The following is a 22,153-nucleotide window of genomic DNA, read 5'->3' as shown; positions in this document are numbered from 1 at the left end:
GTCAAGCAGCGTTGTGGGCTGAAAGATAGAGACCGTTGGGCCTTTGGTTAGGGCAGGTCAAAGGAGGCCTGGCTGCAGGCCCCTGTCTTCCAGGCAGTCTGAGGCCTGGGGCTGGAGGAGGAGCAATAATGGTGCAGGAGACAGAGGCCTGAGTAGCAACACAATACCTTGCGTGGTACTTTGTACATAAAAGGGACGTCTAGTAGGCATTTATCAAATGAATGGCTATTTCAAATTCCCATTGAGTTGATAATTCTGCTTACATCCTGCCTCCACCCCAAGTCTTCCCTGTGCCACAAGGTATTTAAGGCCTATCTGATGTCCTGATATTTTGGGGTCACTTGAGACGCTTTCGGTAGAGAGCACTAACTAGTGCCAATGGAACTATCACTTCTTCTGATTTAGGCCTGTATATCTGACTGCATGAAATTAACTTGGAAGTATGCTACTCAAAATAAACCCTCCCAACAGTTTCAGTGCAGGGATTGTATACCCGATTATGTGTGGTTGGATTTAAGCATATACTTGGTAAAGAATGTAGATGTTTTCTTTATGTTGATTTGTGGTCTTTCTCACTTCCTGGAACAGGAGGACTCTGACTCTCTGAGGACCCCAGCATCATTTCTGTAACTGTGTTTGAGAAGGTCTGACTCCCAGAACGCTGCCTGGTCGCAGACCTTCCAGTATGGGGAGGTGAGTGATGGGCCTAATCACTGCAAAACCTGAGATTTGGGTACAGCAAAAATAGGTCTTGAGAGGAAAAAAAAAATCTAAATTCCAAGTGAAAGTATTTGAAGTTGTGCTGTATTTCTATTTAATACTTTTATTCTTCCAGGGCCTAGTGAGACACCTGTTACAGAAATAATGTGAATGCCAGGTGGGTTCCTCAAAGGCTAGTATAGTCTCAGACAAGGCATGCATGTTGGGATTTGCAAGGGGGTTATATTCAGCACAGGATAACTGGAACCTCTGAGGCGTTGGGAAGAGGAGCATAAACACCATGGAGTGGCCTAAGAACCTTCATGAATGGCTGGGCACAGTGGCTAACACTTGTAATCCCAGCACTTTGGGAGGCTGAGGCAGGAGGATTGCTTGAGCCCAGAAGTTCAAGACCAGCCTATGCAACATAGTGTGACTTTGTCACTATAAGTAAATAAATATTAAAAAAGAAAAAAATTACCCAGGCATGGTAGCATTCTCTTATAGTCCCAGCTACTCAGGAGACTGAGGTGGAAGAATCGCCTGAGACCAGGAGGTCAAGGCTGTGGTGAGCTGTGAGGGTGCCTCTGTGCTCCAGCCTGGGTGACTCAAGAAAAAAGTACCTCCATGAATAACCTCCATGAAGACTAGAGACTACAAATAGAAACTTCCATTGGAATAGCAAGATACCTGCTCATCAGTGGAGTATTTTAGTCTGTGAAGCACTCTTCAAGGTGAAAAGTGTAGAAATTAACTGTAAAACATTAAAATTCATCTGAAAGACAGTGAGTTTTGTTTTTTTTTTTAATTCTAATAACAGTTCTAGAATGAACCTGTCATTCCTGGCATAAACTGAGTAGAAAAGTTCCTATTTAATTGCAAAAATGTCTCAGGAATATTTCTAGGCCGGGCACGGTGGCTCATGCCTATAATCCCAGCACTTTGGGAGGCCGAGATGAGAGGATTGCCTGAGCCCACGGGTTCGAGACCAACCTGGGCAACTTGGTGAGACCTCATCTCTACAATAAATCAAAAAATTAGCTGGACATGGTTGTGCACGCCTATAGTCCCAGCTACTTGGAAGGCTGAGGTGGAAGGGTTGCCTGAGCCCAGCAGGTCAAGGCTGTGGTGGCCGTGAGTGTGCCACTGCACTCCAGCCTGGGCAATAGAGTGAGACTTTGACTCAAAAAAAAATTTTTTTTTAAAAGGAATATTTCTAGAAACACAGGATGTATAAAACTAATTTATTGACTTTATTATGGGGAAACTGTTAAAGATACTGTTTTCTCCCACTATTCAGTCAATCATCTGGGAGAAATTTGCCTTGGAGTTCAGTGTTAAGAGATTTAGTCCTCCTGAGTTATTTATATTTCTGATGTAATAGACAATATTTTGGCCACTAGGATGCAGTCACATTTTCCGGCCTCCCTTACAACATGCATTTCTACATACTAAGTTTCCCTTTGGTTTCATTATCCTTAAACCTGATTTTATTATCAATTTATATATTTATCTTATTGAATTTAATTCTCATAAACTGTCTCTAATTTTTTTTAAAACAAAGCAGGGTAAAATAAAAATCTACATCATGCTCTCAAAGAAAGGGGAAAACACAGAAGTGTCATAAACATCAAGACCTAATTCTCACTCCTATGATGTTATAATGATGGGTTCTGTAGCAAGATATGCAGCAAATGTAATGGGTTCTGTAGAATTATGAAAGATGCTGATATACGGATACCCAGAGAGAGGGAAACAGGAGTAGCTCAAGGTGAATATCTTACTGTAGGATTAACTTAGGTGAGCCAAGGCCTCCTTGGAGTAGATGGCTTTAAAATCTGTTTTTTGGAATTTCAGGATTGGCATCTCCTGTCTTTTTCCTGCTTCTTGGCATTTTAGCATCTCTCCAGTGGGGTGTCCTCGAATTCTGAATACAAATTTACGCCAAATTATTGTCATCAGTGTCCTGGCTGCTGCTGTTTCACTTTTATACTTTTCTGTTGTCATAATCCGAAATAAATATGGGAGGCTTTCCAGAGACAAGAAATTTCAAAGGTAAGAGATAAAAAACATTTGTGTTCTAGGTGGGAAGCCATAACTTATCTGTCTTATCTGGTTTGTGCTGCTATAATAGAATACCAGAGAATGGGCAGGTTATAAACAACAGAAATTTATTTCTCACATTTCTGGAGGTTGGGAAGTTCATGATCAGGGTGCCAGCAGACTTTTGTCTAATCACCAGCACTGTAAAACCTGAGATTCCTAGTTCAGAGATGATGCCTTCTGGCTGGGTCCTCACATGATGGAAAGGGGCAAAGAAGCTCTCTGAGGTCTCTGCCCTCACAATCTAATCACCTTCCAGAGATCCCACCTCCTAATAGATTGCATTGGTGATTTGGTTTTGAGCAAATGAATTTTAGGGGAACATAAACATTCAGACCTTCATTTCATTACTTCAAGATATTTGGAGTTAGGTTGGAACTTAAGGAGTGTGCGACTGTAGAAACTAGATTCTGTACTGTATACGCAACATGACATGACAAATTAAACTAAAACTGGTTAACTCCTGACCACCTAATTCATATCATAAGAGGCCTTGGAATAATTTATACATAAGCTTCTCCTCTAATATATTTTAAGCTGATTTTTGAGTTAATGTCAGTAGTTTGAAATTGAGTTTTGCTTTTTGGAACTTGTTTGGAACTCTGTAAAGGAATAATGAGTGTGCATTTGATTTGGATGATCTTTATCACCATCATTTGTTTTGTTTACTCTTCACTCTTTAATCATTTCACAGTTGTAAAAATGTTACAGTGGCGCTGCTGTACAGCTCAGAAATCACTGACTTGGTATTTATTTATTGCATTTTCTTTGCTAGGGTCTAGGTTGACATTCTCTACATAAAAGTTTATTTGTTTTTCTATACAAGGTACTTGGCACGAGTGACTGACATTGAAGCTACCGATACCAATAACCCCAATGTGAACTATGGGATCGTGGTGGACTGTGGTAGCAGTGGGTCTCGAATATTTGTCTATTGCTGGCCGAGGCATAATGGCAATCCACATGATCTGCTGGATATCAGACAAATGAGGGATAAAAACCGAAAGCCAGTGGTAATGAAAATAAAACCCGGTATGTAGACGAGAGTATCAGACCGGTAACTAGACTCTGTCCTTTCATTCTCTGTGCTGTCTTCCACATCGTTCTCTTTCTCTCCACACCATCATCACCCTACTTCAAGGCTCACGCCAGGACCTGATGGTTCTCCTTATTTCACTTTCCCTTTTCTCTCCCTTTTGCATAGGATGACTAACACATTGGTAAAAAGCATGTCTGTTTGTCTGCTATAGCATTTAAAACAGTTCTATACTCATGATGTCTACTCAAACATTTGCTGGTTGACATTATTATGGAGAGTTTTTTTCCTACTTGATAGCCATTGGTGTCTATCCCTAATGACAAGGTAATTTCAGATAATTCATGAAAATCTATACCTTAATATATTGATAGATATTTGTCATTTTTTAAAACTGCTGCCCAAATATATTTTAGACATCTAATTAAAACATAAAACTGGGCACCATTTCCATTTGCTGCCCAAATATATTTTAATCACTTAATTATTTATTAAGGGTGACCATAGAACTTAAAGCTAATCTAATTATGTCCAGTTTTTAAAGATACTACAATTTCTAAGCCAATTGACATGTAAAAATTGAGATTTGGCTTCCCCATTGAGATAATTTAAATTAGTAGTTCTCACCAAGTATGGAGGCTCATGCCCGTAATCTCAGCACTTTGGGAGGCTGAGGCGAGAGGATTACCTGAGCCCAGGAGTTCAAAACCAGCCTGGGCAACACGGCGAGACCTTGTCAGTACAATAAATAAAAAAAATTAGCTCGGCATGGTGACATGCACCTGTAGTCCCAGCTACTTGGAAGGCTGAAGAGGAAGGATCACCTGAGCCCAGCAGATTGAGGCTGCCAGTGCTGTGATCATGTCACTGTACTCTTGCCTGGGTGACAGAGTGAGACTCTGACTAAAAAACAAAAAAAGATTCTTGACCTTTTTCTGTATGTTCACAATTTCCATAGGCCGCACCTTCTGTCAGGAGTGTTAGGAACGGGAGGCAGCAGGAGGACCTTTGATGCAAGCTTTTTATGTCTTGATCGTTGGTCACCACTGATCTCCAACAGTAGACCATAGCTCTTAGTAGAGATGCAGCACTTTTATTTCATTTTACTAATATAGTAAACAGTAACATTTTAAATCCAAATAATCCAAGAACTTATCTTTAAAAATATTAGAGAATATTGGTAAATAATCATAATCACAACTTATTATACTCCATCTCAGAAATATAACTAAAAGGAATATTCATTTTAACATGATAAAGTACACATTCTCAAAAGCAGTTCCTAACTGACTACAGAGGCTGTAGACCCCTTGAGTCTTCATTCCTCACTGACTAATTCAGACCCCATCTCCTTTTTCAGGCAACCCTTAACAAGATGATTATTTTTTGGTGTTTGTGCAGCTGGATCTCAACATTCAAAATCTCTAATTCATTTTTTAGATCAGAGAGAGAAACTAATCTGAGTCTATATACAAGCATTATTGTGTTATTAGAGTACATTTCCATGAACAAAGATTACTCTTTCTTTAAACCTTAGTGAATGCCTTTTAAGTTTTGGTTTTCTATTTTCCTGCCCATTACATTTTTATGTATCCCTAATCTAGAAACATTTGCAGGGTTAAAGTAATATTGATCAAATAAAAAATTCATGAGAAGACTAAAAGTAAAAGAATAGAACCTAGCTTCACATTTCACCTAGCTTCACATACCAGGTTCTTCTCAGTAATTAAATTGGTCCCATGGAATAAGATGAAAACTTTCATGCCTTGGAGTTATCCTTTTAGAACAAAGGAGCAACTCCAACATCATTCCAGGTTATACACTAGAATCTCATGAAAACGGTTCTCTGTCACTCTATACAAAGTGTTTGAAATGGATATCAGAATATCTTTTTATACCACTTCTCTGTCCTAAAGCCTGAACTCCCATGTATAGCATAGAGCAAGGCTCTAGAAATTTTCTTAATAGATTCTAGCTAGTTTAGGGCTGGGTGTCTGTTGTAATAGCATTGTATGTAGAGTCAAAAGACTCTAGTCCAGTTTCTGCTGACTCCTTTGATAAATTGCCTAATTTTTCTGGGCTCACAATTTTCTAATCAGTAAAATAGGGTATTTTTAGACTTCTAAAATGCCCTTTTTTTTTTTTTTTTTTTTGAGTCAGAGTCTCACTCTGTCGCCTAGGCTGGAGTGCAGTGGCATGCTCACAGCCACCACAGCCTCAACCTGCTGGGCTTAGGCAATCCTTCCACCTCAGCCTTCCAAGTAGCTGGAACCACAGGCATGCGCCACCACACCCTGATGATTTTTTGATTTATTGTAGAGATGAGGTCTCATCAAGTTACCCAGGCTGGTCTTAAACCCTTGGACTCGGGCAATCCTCTCACCTCGGCCTCCCAAAGTGCTGGGATTACAGGTGTGAGCCACCACACCCGGCCCCTTCATTTTTAATATTGTCAGCTGAAGCTAAATAACAGCTGGAAATATTCGTTCATTTATGTACTCATTCCACAAATATGTGCTGAACGCCTGCTATTTGCTAGGCACTTTGTTAGGTGCTAGGAATACAAATTTGAACAAGATACATTTTGTGCCCTTGACTGAGTAGTAATGAGACAGGCAAGTAAATAGGTAACTGTGGTATGCTGTAATCAGTATATAGCTAGCAGTAGGGGTAAGCATGAAATGTAATGAGAGCTTATCTTCGGGGTTCTGTTAGAGAAGGCTTCCATGGAGGAGAGCTGAATGTGTGTACAGCAGTTAGCCAGGTGAAGGCGGTAGGCAGAGAAGGCCCTTCCTGGTAGAGGTGCAAAGGCTGCAAGGCCACAGTATAGTGCCCCATAGAAGTGTCAGTTCAGGGTAGCTCAAGGCGAATGGAAGGATATGGGATGAGATAAGGAAGGGCAAGTATACAGAGCAGGGAATGCCGTTTTAGAGCTGAGCTTTATCTGGAGAGCATGAGGAGCTACAAAAGGATTTGAAGCAGGAAGAGGCATCGTTCAGGGAGAGAATGGTCAAGACTGGAGGCTAGTGTGCACTGCAACAGGCTGGCAGAGGGGGTGAGGTCTGAAAGGGAAAGATAACTGAACTGATGAGAGAGGAACCAAGGAGAGGCAATCTCTGAAACGCAGGATGCATGTTGGGTGAAGGAGAAGGATTTTCTCTAGGATCCTGGGTTGGGCAGCTGGGTATCTAGTGCTGGTGGTCACCGAGGGAGGTAAGAAGCAGAGCAGATCTATAGTGAAAGTTGAGATTTAAACAGGCTGTGTTTGAGGGGGCCCAGGGCCTTGTCCAGTGGACAGTGACTCCACACTGACCTGACAGCTGGGGAGAGAGCTTTGCGTGTCTGGTGGTCATCTGGAGCTCCATGGCCTGTTGGTGGTGATGGGTGCCTTGGGAGTTAAGTAAGCTCACCTGAGGAAGGGGCACATGGGTCTTGAGGGCAGGTGTGATTCCTTGTGCGAGGCACTGCCACATAGATGCATGCTCAGCTAGTCTGTGTGCATTGATGACTGAGAAGATGAGGACATAGCACTGAATTTTTAGTGCCACCAACATTTGAGGAAGAGAGGCTGTCAAAGTAGTTGCTAGAGGGATAGGGAAAACTAGGAAAGTGCAGTGTATAGCTTGAATTTCTCTAAAATTAGCTGCACTGATAAACATAACATGTTAGCTAAAATATCTGCTTCTTAACAGAAGTGTCCTGTTTCTCTAGGCATTTCAGAATTTGCTACCTCTCCAGAGAAAGTCAGTGATTACATTTCTCCGCTTTTGAACTTTGCTGCCGAGCACGTGCCACGGGCAAAACACAAAGAGACACCTCTCTATATTCTCTGCACAGCTGGAATGAGAATCCTTCCTGAAAGGTGATCCTTTGCCTGGGAGCAAGGGCAAGGGTGAGGGTGGGCTTATGCTGGGGGGGGGGTGTTCTCCCCCAGCAGCAGCATCAAAAGGAAGACATTCAAAATACTTTCCTCAAATCTAGAATAGTACCAGAACTCTTTCCTTAGCCAGAACTCACCAGCTATCTTAATTTACTTGTTTATGACTATAAATAGTAAACTTTAAAGTTGTCTTTTTTAAAAACAAATCTATTTTTTTTTTATGTACAGAACGCTTGCAGTTGTAGTTTTACATCTGGAAATCATGTAATTCACACAAGTTATTCATTTTGAAAAATCTTTTCTGCAACATCTTTTGAATGAATTGCTTTGGTTTTAAAATTAACTTTTAGGCCAGGCTCAGTGACTCAGCCTGTAATCCCAGCACTTTGGGAAGCCGAGGCAAGTGGATTGCCTGAGCCCGCGGGTTCGAGACCCACCCGGGCAACTTGGCGAGAGCTCGTCTCTACAATAAAATAATACTTATTCGGGCGTGTTAGCATATGCCTCTAGTTCCGGCTACTTGGAAGGCTGAGGCGGAAGGATCACCGGAGCCCAGCAGGTCAAGGCTGCGGTGGCCAGGAGTGTGCCACTGCACTTTAGTCTGGGCGACAGAGTGAGACTCCAACTCAAAAAAAAAAAAATTAACTTTTATATAAGATATACCAGAGCTATGGGGTTTTTTTTTCCCCTTTTCAAAACAGAAAAATCCAAGCTTTAATATCTGGTGTGTAAATATGTGGGTTGCCTTACAGCCAGCAGAAGGCCATTCTGGAGGACCTTCTAACCGATATCCCTGTGCACTTTGACTTTCTGTTTTCTGACTCTCATGCAGAAGTGATTTCAGGGAAACAAGAAGGTGAGTATATTGGTCTTCAGCTTAAAATTTGAGGAGCTATTCCTCTAAATCATCTCTATTTTCCCCAGTATACACTTTATTAAATTACTCCTAATATCTTAGAATTTGGCAAATTATAACCTTGAAATATTAATATTATGATTTTTAAATGACTAAATTAGTTTCTTTCCTGACTGATCTTTATCACCTAAAAATTAAGTTTGTCTTTACCACATTTAGAGAACATAGTTGGATAAAAACTTATTTTGATGGAAAAAATGTGTGTTTCTTGCCTAAGTTATATGGCTTCCTGGAATTATAATAATTGAGCTATTGGAATCTCTGATTTACTTGCTAAAAAGGGGAAATTCTTCTAGACTTTGATACACTGAGAAGATCTGAGTTCTGTTTTCAAATAAATGATCCTACTTGAGAATCAATGACAAGTCAGTGAAATTATTGGGGGATAGTTGCTAGAAATGGAGACTAGGAGGTATTTATTTCAAAGTCATCTGTCATTTCAGTAAATTCTTCCTATGTTAGAAGCACTGGAGGGAATACAAAATTGGGTGAAATCCACATACAGCCATTGAGCTGCTTATAGACAAGTGAGGTATATAGTTAGCTGCTATACAAGGTAGCTTCAGGTGCCAGAGGAAAGTTAAGGAAGAAATATCACAGGAGTTCAAAAGAGGGAGGTATCTTTTTTCCTAGCCAGGGCCATCATAGAGAAAGTGACATTTGAACTGTGCCTTAAGGAATAGTTCTAAAGAGAACATGCTAGAGTATGGCAAAGGCAGAGCTCTGAGGGAGGGTTATGAACATATTCTAGGCAGGAGAAAGAATTTGAGTCAATACAGGTTGAAAAGGATGTAGTATAGACAGGAACAAAAAATGTTTTTGTTTGACCATATGATGGCCCTTTTGAAAGGTGCTGGTAATGTTAAAAGTTGGGCGGGTCTTGGATTATTGATCCAGGAGTTTGGGCTGTGTTCTGTAGATCAGTCCAATAGCAGATAGAGTGGGTTGCAGCAGAGAAGTAGGGGCAGGAGAATTATTAGCTGGGTCCCTCACTGCTCCCCGTAATGACTGACATCAAGGTAACAATGGAAATGGGTAACGATTAGATGTAGGAAATATGAAAATAGATGCCGAAACGGCGCCTGAGTGAGTGGGAAGGATGAAGGACAGAGAAGGGTAGAAGATAACGTGAATTTTAAAAATCTTGTCATTGGTAGGTTTAACTTCATAAAAAGTCAAAACACTAGTATGTTGAAACAACCCTTAAATTTCAAAGGAGAACTAGCACCTTGGAAATTATATTCTCAACTTATGTAAAAGATATAAAACTATAAATATTAAAGTTGAGAGTTCTTGGTACACCATTAGGAAAAGAGAAAAACATCAGTAGAAATGTGTTATTTCAGATTATGTTTCCATAGGATAGTAAAATAAATGAGATATTTGCACAGACTGCATTGATAAGACTTATACAAAATGTTTTAAAACTTTATTCTTCTCTTCATCCTATGAAATGTCTGTAGGTGTGTATGCTTGGATTGGCATTAACTTTGTCCTCGGACGATTCGAGCATATTGAGGATGGTAAGTGTCATGTTTCCAACTCATGTGTCTAACTAGAAATTGAGGGCTTTCTATTTAACCCAAAGTCTGAGGAAGGAGCTACCTTTTGTGACGCTGCTAAGTGTGTAGGAGTAGGGTGAGGGGAGCTGCCATTGAACACAACTAAACTTGATTCCGGTTGGGAGGAGTAGACTGGGTTTGCCTAAATGTGCTTGAAATGCACCAAGGAAACAAGGTGACTTCGGCAGAGCCCCGTTCCCCAGATGCGTTCTGCTCAGTGAGCGTTCCCTGTGCTTTCCAGATGATGAGGCCGTTGTGGAAGTGAACATTCCTGGAAGTGAAAGCAGCGAAGCCATTGTCCGTAAGAGGACAGCGGGCATTCTCGACATGGGCGGCGTGTCCACTCAGATAGCATATGAAGTCCCCAAAACTGTAAGCTTTGCCTCCTCACAGCAGGTCATTATCTGTACCGATTTCCTTCTGTTTGGTTTGGTTTTCATTTAACATGTCTCCATCCGTTTTTGTTTTGTTTTCTGAGTCTGAACACATCCTTCCTGTGCTTGCTGGGGTGCCACCTCTCAGCCAGGAGCCAGGAGACAGAGGAGCCAGGCAGACCTCGGCTGAGCCACTTGTGTTTGTTCATTGAGATCAGCTGGTTTGTTTTTGGAACTTAGAGTTTTTCTTTGGTATATATGTAGTCGCATGCTTGAGTTTCTGTTTATATTTTCTCCACAGGGTTCATAAAATGTAATTTGATAGCATCAGGTTTTTAAAGTTATAATTGGGGGCAGTTCTTAAAAATGTCTCTGACAGCTTTTGACCCTTTCCAGGAAGGACTGAGGTTTGTATCCACTGCTTCCACATTTCTGAACCTGTGATTTGCTTTATCTTTGCTCCACACCACACACACTGAGAGTTCGGTGCTTTGTGAGTGGCTGCCTGGACAGCCTTGTCTAGAGATCTCCAACCTGGCTTCCAGATGTGTTTATTGCTACATGTCTTTAATGCTGCTACTGTTCAACTGTCAATTAACACCAAAACCTGGCTTCCTGCATTTTCCCCTAGAAGGTGGGGAGGCAGCATAGTGAGCTGGTTAAAGTGAGAATGTGGAGCTGGACAGGCCTGGGTTGCTTCATCTTCCTACTCCTCACTAGCTGTGGGGCCTTATGCGAGTCACAAAGCTGCACTGAGCCAGTTTCTTCATCTATGAGTGTGAATGAGAATACCTACAGCTTGGGCTGTTATGAGGTTTAAATGAGATCATGCATATTCTGTATCTAATGTACTGACTACCTAGTATGTGCTCAATAAATGTGATTGGTATCTTTATTAAGCTCTTTGGGGAAATGTTTTATAAATTCAAGTATTATAATTTGTGTTTTCTGCTTCCCATTCCAGACATGCCTCTAGAAACTATCATACTCTCTATAAAAAATCATATTCCCCTCCCTTAATAAAGAAAAAAAAGTTGGGGAAAAATTCTGAACAAGTAAGATTAAAAATTTCCCATGGACTCATTTTCCAAAACTATTGTTAACATTTTGGTGACTTATTTTTTATGTATAGTTTTTAAAAAATATGGTTGTTAAAATCTTACTTGGTTCATATGATTTTGTGTCCTTTATTTAACAGTGTGTGAACATGTTCCTTCTTTTTTTTTTTTTGAGTTGGAGTCTCATTCTGTCGCCCAGACTGGAGTGCAGTGGCCGCTTCCGGCCACCGCAGCCTCGACCTGCTGGGCTCTGGCGATCCTTCCGCCTCAGCTTTCCAAGTAGCTGGAATTACAGGCACGCGCTACCACGCCCGGCTGATTTTTTTGATTTATTGTAGAGATGAGGTCTCGCTGCCCAGGCGGGTCTCAAACCTGCGGGCTCAGGCAATCCACTTACCTCAGCCTCCCGAAGGCGTAGGATTACAGGCTGAGCCACCGAGCCCAGCTAACATGTTCCTTCTTAAACTATTTGATTCCTGACTTAATCTTTCCTTGGTATTGTATATTTAGATAACATCCAGTTTTTTCTGTTATAGAATTACAAAGGATGTCTTTGGGTATAGAAACGTTTCTGTGTTTGGATTTATTTCCACAGTAGGGTTCCGTAAATGATTTATCAGTCAGAGGGTATGAACTATATTGCTGACTTCCTCTTTCAGAAAGTTGTAACAAAATCACAAATCTGTAGCCCATCTGAAATTTTCTGTGTCAGAATTGTCATATTGAACTGTGAGGAATGCTTGGAGGGATCCTTGAGAAATGCAGAAGCAAACTTTTTTGTCCCTTTTAGAGGAGACGTTTTTTAGATCCTTCTTTTAAACACGAGGTTAAAGTTTCTTAAAATATTAAAGTTTTTTATCCTTATGTCTGCAGGAGGAAGTAGCTAAAAACTTGTTAGCCGAATTTAACTTAGGATGTGATGTTCACCAAACTGAGCACGTGTACCGAGTCTACGTGGCCACATTTCTTGGGTTTGGTGGCAATGCCGCTCGACAGAGATATGAAGACAGAATATTTGCCAACACAGTTCAAAAGAACAGGTACAGCACTTTCGCCACCTGGCAATCACTTGTAAACCTAGATCTCACTTCTTAAAGAACAGATCCAGGCAAAACGGGGAGAAATCAATCAGCAAAAGCGTGCCACACTGTCAGCTTCGTATTCCCCGTTAGCACAGCAGGTGGAGGAATGAGAACACACCAGGGTCCTGTTCCAGCCCTCTGTCCCGCCAGGCTCCAGAAGAACCTTGCTCTCACTCTCTCACTCAGACCTGCATCTTGCCTGTGGATTAGAAATTGCACCATCAGGCTGTAGAATAATTTTGAGCCTTGGGCAGTGCTCTTCATGATTGCAGAGCCGTGGGGAACCTCAGAACCTGTGGCACTGCTGATGACCTGGACACCTGCAGGTAGTGTGCGCTCTTGTCACTGCTGAGATGATTGAAATGCGTGACATTCTGGAGACTGGGTAGCCAGCCTGTGCCACCATTTAGTAGATAAAAACCATCGTGGAGGGAGGTGTTCAAGGGAAAGAAATGATTTAGAAGTCAGAGTTTGTAGTTTTTAAACATTTTAGCATTGAAACTTTTATTAAAAAAGCAATGTGTGTGAATTCTGTTATAAAAATAAATAAAACAAAAGCAGCACTGATTTTATCAGTTTAAGTTTTCTAAGTGTAAGTAAATAGCAATTATTTATTTGAAATTAGTCCATACGAACAGAAAGCTGTGTGGATAAATTTAAAAATCTGAATCTGGGCTATGTAAAATATCCTATTCATTACTGTGTTTTTTTTTGTTTGTTTGTTTTGATGAAGAAATTTTGAGGGGGATAAGGCCTAATTTATAGTGCTAAGTAAGCTAAGCAATAGTATACTTCTTTGATCAATTTAATCTTTTTTTTAATTTTTATGTTTTGAGTTGGAGTCTCACTCTGTCACCCAGACTGGAGTGCAGTGGCCACTTCCGGCCACTGCATCCTCGACTTGCTGGGCTCTGGCAATCCTTCCACCTCAACCTTCCAAGTAGCCAGAACTACAGGTGCGCTGCCGGGCCCAGCTAGTTTTTTATTTATTGTAGAGACAAGGTCTCGCCAAGTTGCCTGGGTGGGTCTCAAACCTGCAGGCTCAGGCAGATCAATTTAATATTAATAAGCATTGAAGGCCTGAACTTTAAAAAAGACCAATTCAGAGCTATTCAGTTTCACATTACCAGAAATTCAGGTATGTAAATAGGAAAAGTAGTAAAAACCTTTTTCTATGCCTGTTCCAAAAGTTAATTGAACAGTGTTAATTATGAAAATGATAGACCCATGGTTTTTTTTTAAAAATGTTAGCTGATATCTAGCACATTTTGATATAATTATTTTTTTGTAATACTCTTTAAATAGAAATATTTTATAGACCGTGCATGGTGGCTCATGCCTTTAATCCCAGCACTTTGGGAGGCTGAGGTGAGAGGACTGTCTGAGTCCACAGGTTTGACACCAACCTAGGCAACTTGGCGAGACCTCATCTCTACAATAAATCAAAAAATTAGCCAGGCGTGATGGCGCATACCTGTAGTTCTAGCTACTTGGAAGACTGAGCTAGAAGGGTCACCTGAGCCCAGCAGGTCGAGGCTGCGGTGGCCATGAGCATGCCACTGTACTCCAGCTTGGGTGACAGAGTGAGACTCTAACTCAAAAAAAAAAGAAAGAAAAATATTTTATAAAAGATATTTGAATCATATTTTTTATATTCACTTAATACCTTCTTCCAAAGCTCTAATTTTCACTAATTAGTTTTAATGTAAAAAACCAATGTACAAAAAAACTATGTATAATGGACCATTCAGTGGTACCTCTTAGTTTAGATGTAGGTCAACTAAAGATAGTAGCATGGGGTATATATTTAACTACTCTTGGACTTTTATAATCATAAGTGTTTCATATGTCACGAATTTACCTTTGAAATGTGCATTTATCTCTTTGCTATTCATAGTGGTGTTTTTAAAAATTAAACATTTTGGCCAGGCTTGGTGGCTCAGCCTGTAATCCCAGCACTTTGGGAGACTGAGGCAAGTGGATTGCCTGAGCCCACGGGTTCAAGACCAGCCTGGGCAACTTGGCAAGACCTCGTCGCTACAGTAAATTAAAAATTAGCTGGGCATGGTAGCGCATGTCTATAGCTCCAGTTACTTGGAAGACTAAGGTGGAAGGATCACCAGAGCCCAGCAGGTCGATGCTGGGGTGGCTGTGAGTGTGCCACAGCACTCCAGCCAGGGCGACAGAGTGAGACTCCTTCTCCAAAGAAATAAAATTCAACTTTTTTACGACAAAGACCTTAATGTGTTACATTCAAGTACATGATGAATAGCCCTGATCTGAGGTATATGCAACTTATCAGGTGAGTGGAAAGAAAAAACTTGACTCTGACAGTTAAACACCCGTCAGACCAATGTGATTTCAGTATATTCGACATCAACTCAGTAGGATGACAGATGTTAATTCCCAGAAATTTCACTGGGAAATCATAAGCCCAGAGCCTTTCAGTTAGCACCATTAACGTTTTTTTCCTACTTCTCAGACCCTATAGTACAATGGAAACTTCCATCTTGCAGTTAGGGCCAATATTTTAAAAAAATAAGTTGAAGCCAGGCGCCATGACTCATACCTATAATGCCAGCACTTTGAAAGGCTGAGGCTGGAGAATTGCTTGAGGCCAGGAGTTCAAGACTAGCCTAAGCAATATAGTGAGACTTTGTCTTTACAAAAAAAAAAAATTAGCCAGGTGTGCTGACATGCGCCTGTCATCCCAGCTACTTGGGAGGCTAATGCAGAAGGATAGCCTGAGCCTAGGAGATCAAGGCTGTAGTGAGCTGTGATCATGCCAGTGTAATCTAGCCTGGGCAACAGAGTGAGATGCCGACTCAAAAAAAAAAAAAAAAAAAAAATAGAAACAGAATTGTAAAAATAGACTCAGGCCTTGAATGTTCTATTGTAACTTTTGTGTTCATTTGCTGATCTTTTGCTCTGTACCAAGTTCTCTTTTTAGACTGCATTTCTCTGCCATATACTGTCAGTTTGGCTTTCTTTAGAGAATACTGAGGGCTTGAAGACATTTGGGAAGCAATTTGCTACCAAATCCTTGTAGACTTTTATTATTTTCTCCAGTTTTAAAAATCTTTCCCACACCTAGTTTGACAACAGTTTTCTAGCAACTTGTCCTTATCATGGTTTTTTAAAACATCTAACCTGGTTTTCTCAGGACCAGTTACTTCATTTCCCAGTCACATTTCATACATCTGTATATGTTGGTAAAACCACAAGACTAGTGACAGAATTGGGCTAGAAGCAATACAGCTGCTGAGTACTCGGCGGCTGGGAGTGCCAGGCTGCATTGCAGGGAATGAAAAGTGTCAGGTAATAGACACATCGTTGAGCTGGACTGGTAACCTGCTCACTGTACACAGTTGCATATTGAGTCTCCAGAAAGGACTCCAGTGTATTAATTCTCCCAGAAGCCTTTTGTGCTCATGCAGACACAGTCCTGTAGGACTAGTGTCCCACAGAACATGTTTTGAGAAGTGGGCTTGCAGCCACTTGTTCGAAACAGTTTCTGTAGGACTCGTGATAAGGTTTCTCTTTGTGCTGCAGGCTCCTGGGTAAACAGACTGGCCTGACTCCTGATGCTCCATACCTGGACCCCTGCCTCCCTCTAGACATTAAGGATGAAATCCAGCAAAATGGACAGACCATCTACCTACGAGGAACTGGAGACTTCGACCTGTGTCGAGAGACTATCCAGCCTTTCATGAATAAAACAAACGAGACACAGACTTCCCTTAACGGGATCTACCAGCCCCCAATTCACTTCCAGAACAGTGAATTCTATGGCTTTTCTGAATTCTACTACTGCACCGAGGATGTGTTGCGAATGGGGGGAGACTACAATGCTGCTAAATTTACTAAAGCTGCAAAGGTAACTTTCAAAGACGCCATCCATCTGCTCATGCATGCTTTTGAGAGACCAGTGTGGACAGTGGCAAGTTATGCCCTTTCTTCACATTCACAGTCATGGGTGGAGTATGGAAGGTTGTAGCATCTTGAGAATCCTGTTCCCTGTGACTGGGGGAGGCTCACTAGTCACAGCGGAAGGAAAAATGTCCTGTAGCCGACTTCTGCCCACCACTCCATTAGATACTCTGGTCACCAGTACCTCCAAATTATAGTCCCTCGTGTCACTGTTCTGTTCTGCTGCATCTGACAACACTCCTGCTGGCCTTCCCACACCCTTAGCTGCCAGGACTCTCTTGCTCTCTTGTCCTCCCTGCCTTCCTGATGCCTTTAAACATTGGTGGTGCCTGACTTCCAGATTCTTGGATGGTCGTATCCATGTTCATGGTTTGTTTCAGCCTCTCAAGAAGAAGCTCCAGTCCTGACCTCTACCCAGTTGCCCAATAGATTCCACAACTCCAAACAAACCCACCGTTTTCTCCTCATTCCTCATTCCCTTCCTGTGCTATCTTGGTTAATGGCGTTACCAACGATTCCCCACCCTGAAACCTAGGAGTTGCAGACTTCTCCCTCTCACTCATTCATCCATCCCTGTACACCCCCATAGTCAATCACCAAGTGTGATATTACTTTTCAGGTCTGTTTCAAAGTCTAGATTACTTTACATTCTAATCATGTCAAGCCGTTTATATCCGTCACACTCTGCTACTTCTCATCTGTGTCTTTCTGCGTGGACTTCCTCTTCCTAAAATGTCTATGCTGACCCCTCACCCCAGGCTGAGAGCTGTTCCCCGTGTTCCCTGTTGCACATCCAGACATGTCTCCCACCTCTCTGAACCTCAATTTATTTTTCCTTTAAATAAAGGTCAAGATAGTAGTCATGTCGAGGAGTTAAGTCATAGATTCAGGGGAAGCACGTATGCAGTGCTCAGTAATGTTAATTGTTAATGTTATTGCGAATAGCTTCAGGAAGAACTAGGCTCTCTTTCCCTTCTCTTAAAGGCAAAGCCTTTTGTAAGCATCATTGTCTTCGCACACACATAGGCACTTAGTTTGAACTAGCTAAACTACTGCTTCACTTTTCCAAAGTCTGTACCTGTAACATGCAGTTAGTCATGGGGGGAGAAACAACAGTTCTGAAGAGGTTGGTTGTGGGCAGTGGAATTCTCTTTACCAAAAGCCTTGGCAGAATTTTAAGGTAAGGAACAAGCATTGTGTTTGCTAATTAGCAAGTATTCACCGAGTGTATTCATTGTGCAAGTGAAGCTTGTGTGTTGCCTAACTGGAAGGATATGCTTGTTATGAATATGGATTTGGTAAGCCATTTTAAAAATAAAAATGTTCTAATAAGCCTTTACTAATGATTTATTTTGGATGAAATTTCTTTCAGGATTATTGTGCAACAAAATGGTCGATCTTGCGGGAGCGCTTTGACCGAGGACTGTATGCCTCTCATGCTGACCTCCATAGGCTTAAGTAAGTTCCAGAAGGTCAAATTCCAGGTGTTTTTAAGAAATCATTAAGTCGGTGGTGGCCCCACTCGCTTGCCATGCCCTGGGCTCTGTCTCTCCTCTTATGATCCTCACTGTTGCTTCTCATCCACCCTGGGCTCCTTTCAAATGGGACAAATAGTTGTGCTGAGACATATCCTATTTTTTTAAATCACTTTTATTGTCCCTTCCCCCTGAAACTCCCCTGCCATAACTTTGTTTGTTCGGGTCCTGCTGAGATATCAGGCCAGAGATTGTTCCTTTTCAGTCTTCTGCCCATTCAGCTAGACTCCATCCCTCTCTCTCTGAGCCTTTATATTCTGTTTTGTTTTATAGTTATTTGTTGCTTTTTTTTTTTTAAGTTGGAGTCTCACTCTGTCACCCAGGCTGGAGTGCAGTGGCACACTCACAGCCACCCCAGCGTCGATCTGCTGTGCTCCCATTGATCCTTCTGCCTCAGCCTTCCAAGTAGCCAGAACTACAGGCAAGCACTAACATGCCTGGCTAATTTTTTTTTTATTTACTGTAGAGAGAGGTCTCGCCAAGTTGCCAGGGCTGGTCTCGAACCCACAGGCTCAGGCCATCCATTCGCCTCAGCCTCCCAAAGTGCTGGGATTACAGGCTGAGCCACTGAGCTCAGCCTGTTCCTTTTTAAAAATTCCCTTTCATTATAAGTCATGTGCAGAGATTGTATCTTACTAATGATTGTATCTTATTACTTGCTCAGCACAGTGCTTTACAAAAAACGAGCCTCTAATACATATGTAAAATCATAGAATATCGGTGCTGAAAAGGACATTTCTACCATTTCATTTTATAATAAAGAAACTGAGGTGCAGAGAGGTTGAAACTTGCACCGTACTTAGTCAATAATAAATGATGGAATGCCTGAGGGGAAATCTGTCATGGTATTGATTTATACCAAGATCAAGTTCCAGGAACTGATTGGTTCTGACAGGTGAACTGTTGCATGTTGTGGGACAGGGGGCATAGGCCAAGTAAATCGACTTGGAACCCATACAGTGGATTTGGCCGCTCAGGAGCCAGCCCACGGAAGCCTCTGCTTCCTGCGGGTCTTGGGGGGGACGACTGTCTCTGTGTATGGTGCCGTTTTATGAGTGAAGCAATCTGACTTGTGTTTGGTATTGTAGGTATCAGTGTTTCAAGTCTGCCTGGATGTTTGAGGTGTTTCATAGGGGCTTTTCGTTTCCTGTCAACTACAAAAGCTTAAAGACTGCCTTGCAAGTTTATGACAAGGAGGTGCAGTGGACCCTGGGAGCAATCCTTTACAGGACCCGCTTTCTACCCTTAAGGTAAGACTGCAGATTTAGTAATAAGAGTCAAAAAACTGCTTTTCTACAGGTAAAATGCCTCATGGCAGTGGTGGCTTGTGGGTGTTGGGGGTATTGCTTTTAGGGCTGGCCGTGGCAGAATTGTGGGATCAGTGACGCTTGCCTTCTGTCCCCCACAACTCCCCACAAGTGCCACCACCTGTGCCCCTGCTCATCCCGTAACACACAGCAGTTCTGTGCTCCTGCCCTGTCTTAGATTATTCTCAACTGTCTGTTCCCTGACCTCTGCAAAAAAGTCCGTTCAGGCTTTGGCCCCTTCTCAAAATACCGTGTTTAAATGCCTAAGGTAAATACATAGGATTACAAAGGAAACACTTGTATTAAGGTACATTTAGCAAAATACTACAGAAAACAAATTTGTGATATAGTTATATATGTGCTTTATTAACATATTAAATCACGAGATCTGGCAGCAGGACTAGTACTTGTATAATTTCAAGGTCGTGATGAGTGTACACCATAGCATGATGTGAAAGATCTGTGACTTTCACTGGTAAGAAAGTTGCAGGTGCTGCCAATCCTGCAATAGTTTGTTGCTTATATTCATGACCCAAGGAAATAACTAAATTTCAGACAGAGATTGGTAAAGATGTACATTTTTTCTGACTCACATTTGCAGACCTGCTGTCAGCTGACCTGTGTTAAGAACACTTGTTACCTGATAAATAAGATATTAGCTCAGCTCTTCTCCCATGTAATTGAGCATCTCCCAGCAATACTTTTAGCTGGGTCCGCTGCAAAAATTGTGAGTAGTGGGTATGATGAATCACAGACCTGTGGTTTGATTTCATGTTGACTTTCATATATTAGAGAAACCCTCACAGGTCTTCTAAATTTCTCTGATTTTTGTTACCCAAATTATATCGACAGACTTCAGAGCACACCTCTGCATGTTATCTCATGAGTACTCAAAAGTCCCCCACATTGCTGTCCTCCATTTTCTGAAATGAATTATATAAGGAAATTGAGTCTCAGCCCCTGGGGTCAATGCTCCCACCTGAGGAGCGGGGCCCTGCATTAGGCCTTTCCACTCCAGCCCTGTGTACTGCTTCCACCCACCCCCTCGCTTACCTGTTGGTTTCTGGTCTCCACGTGGGCAGAGACATCCAGCAGGAGGTGTTCCGGGCCAGCCACGCCCACTGGCGGGGCGTCTCCTTTGTCTACAACCACTACCTGTTCTCCGGCTGCTTCCTGGTGGTCCTGCTGGCCATCTTGCTCTACCTGCTGCGGCTCCGACGCATCCATCGGCGAACGCTGCGGAACGGCTCGGCCTCTGCGCTCTGGATGGAGGAAGGCCTGCCCTCCCAGAAGGCTGCAGGGACGTTATGAAGCCAGCTACACAGCTCCAGGAAGACGCTCCAAGGAAAAGCCACTTGCCTCAGGGTTTCTCCTCTTCATTTTCTTCTGGTTTTATTTTCTTTCCCTTTTTTGTTCCTTAAAAGAAAAACAAAACCCACTGTTTGTAAGCCCTGCTGTCCTAGAAGCATTGCATTTAGTCTTTTGAATACAGCTTTAAACTGAGGAGTAGGAAAAAGGGAAAGTCGTTTGATTTTTGCAGCATAGGATGTCTGCCAAAAATTGACAAGACTTTTGGGGTTTTTTACGGTATGTTAAATTTTAAACAAATGCACCTTGATACTGGAGGGACATATGAAAATGCATTCTGTCTGAGGAGATGGGACTGAAGAGTGGCTTTTACAGAACCAAAACCTCACTGCCTGAAATGATGAGCCTCTGTTTTCTCTATCTTGAAAGCTCTAACGTAAAGAGGATGATGTTTAACTTTTATTTATGGTTCAGATCTGTCACTGTATATGTCTTCTTTGCAGGTTTAAAAATGTAAAATCATCTATATCCAAAATAGAGAAATACAGGCACCAGGAGGTAATCATTATAAAATTGATAGTGAAGAGACGTGAGACGTGAAAAATGTGAACTGTTGGCTGGGTGTGTGTGTGTGTGTGTGTGTGTGTGTGTGTGTGTGTGTGTGTGAAAGAGAGAGAGAGAAAGAAAGAAATCTTAATAAACCAGAATGAGGGAAGACAGTACTGGTTCTTTAGAAACACACACTTCAGAATTTACTGGTTCATTTTATTTAGAAAATCCCCATTGCTGTTATGTTTCCTGACCACAGGTAATTATTTTCTTTATCTCATGTTTCAGTAGCCTTAAAACACTTTGTTTTTGAATGAATTAGAAAATTCATAAAGTTTCGCTGGTTTCGGTTATATTAGAACTAGAGCGGGAGCCCTCTTCCAGATACTTCAGAACCTTTCCGTAGTCCAGTTTGCTTGTTTAATTGTGCTCCGGTTTGGTTCTCCTCATTACTGCTGTAGCTGAGGCTGCCGTTGGCATTGCCACTGCAAATCCAGACTAAAGAAAGAGCCTGAATCCAGTACAAGAAATAAACTCATGTTTTAAAGAAAACGCATTTGACATTTTAAGCAAAAACCTAAAAATGAGAACTGGATTGGCACATGTGAGATTGTTTTTCACTTTTCGTTTAGTTTAGACTTGGGATTTCTTTTCTTTCTTTCTTTTTTTTTTTTGTGTTTTGTTTTGAGTGAGAGTCTCTCTCTGTTGCCTAGACTGGAGTACAGTGGCACAGTCATGGCTACTGCAGCCTCGACCTGCTGGGCTCAGGTGATCCTTTTGCCTCAGCCACCCGAGGTAGTGGGCACCACCATGC

General features: G+C 41.8%; 1 protein-coding gene across 3 annotated transcripts; it reads left to right on the top strand.

The window, feature by feature from the left end:
- The first annotated feature begins 581 nt into the window (after window positions 1-581).
- On the top strand, window positions 582-20,998 carry ENTPD4 (ectonucleoside triphosphate diphosphohydrolase 4). Of its 3 annotated transcripts, none has more exons than XM_008063564.2 (12): window positions 582-693; window positions 2,557-2,754; window positions 3,629-3,834; window positions 7,550-7,700; window positions 8,471-8,574; window positions 10,098-10,157; window positions 10,438-10,568; window positions 12,502-12,668; window positions 16,263-16,587; window positions 18,013-18,098; window positions 19,264-19,425; window positions 20,565-20,998. In XM_008063564.2, the coding sequence occupies exons 1-12, from the start codon at window positions 686-688 to the stop codon at window positions 20,791-20,793; spliced, it is 1,827 nt and encodes a 608-aa protein (XP_008061755.1). In that variant the 5' UTR covers window positions 582-685; the 3' UTR covers window positions 20,794-20,998. The 3 variants fall into 3 exon arrangements, with proteins under 3 accessions (XP_008061755.1, XP_008061754.1, XP_008061756.1); XM_008063563.2 differs by having other exon boundaries at window positions 10,438-10,592; XM_008063565.2 differs by having other exon boundaries at window positions 634-693; window positions 2,599-2,754; window positions 10,438-10,592.
- The last annotated feature ends 1,155 nt before the right edge of the window (window positions 20,999-22,153 follow it).

This window comes from Carlito syrichta, unplaced genomic scaffold, assembly GCF_000164805.1.
Source record: "Carlito syrichta isolate Samal-C Ts95f unplaced genomic scaffold, Tarsius_syrichta-2.0.1 Scaffold306946, whole genome shotgun sequence".
In the NCBI taxonomy this organism is placed as follows: domain Eukaryota; kingdom Metazoa; phylum Chordata; class Mammalia; order Primates; family Tarsiidae; genus Carlito; species Carlito syrichta.
This window is presented reverse-complemented; position numbering and strand designations above follow the sequence as displayed.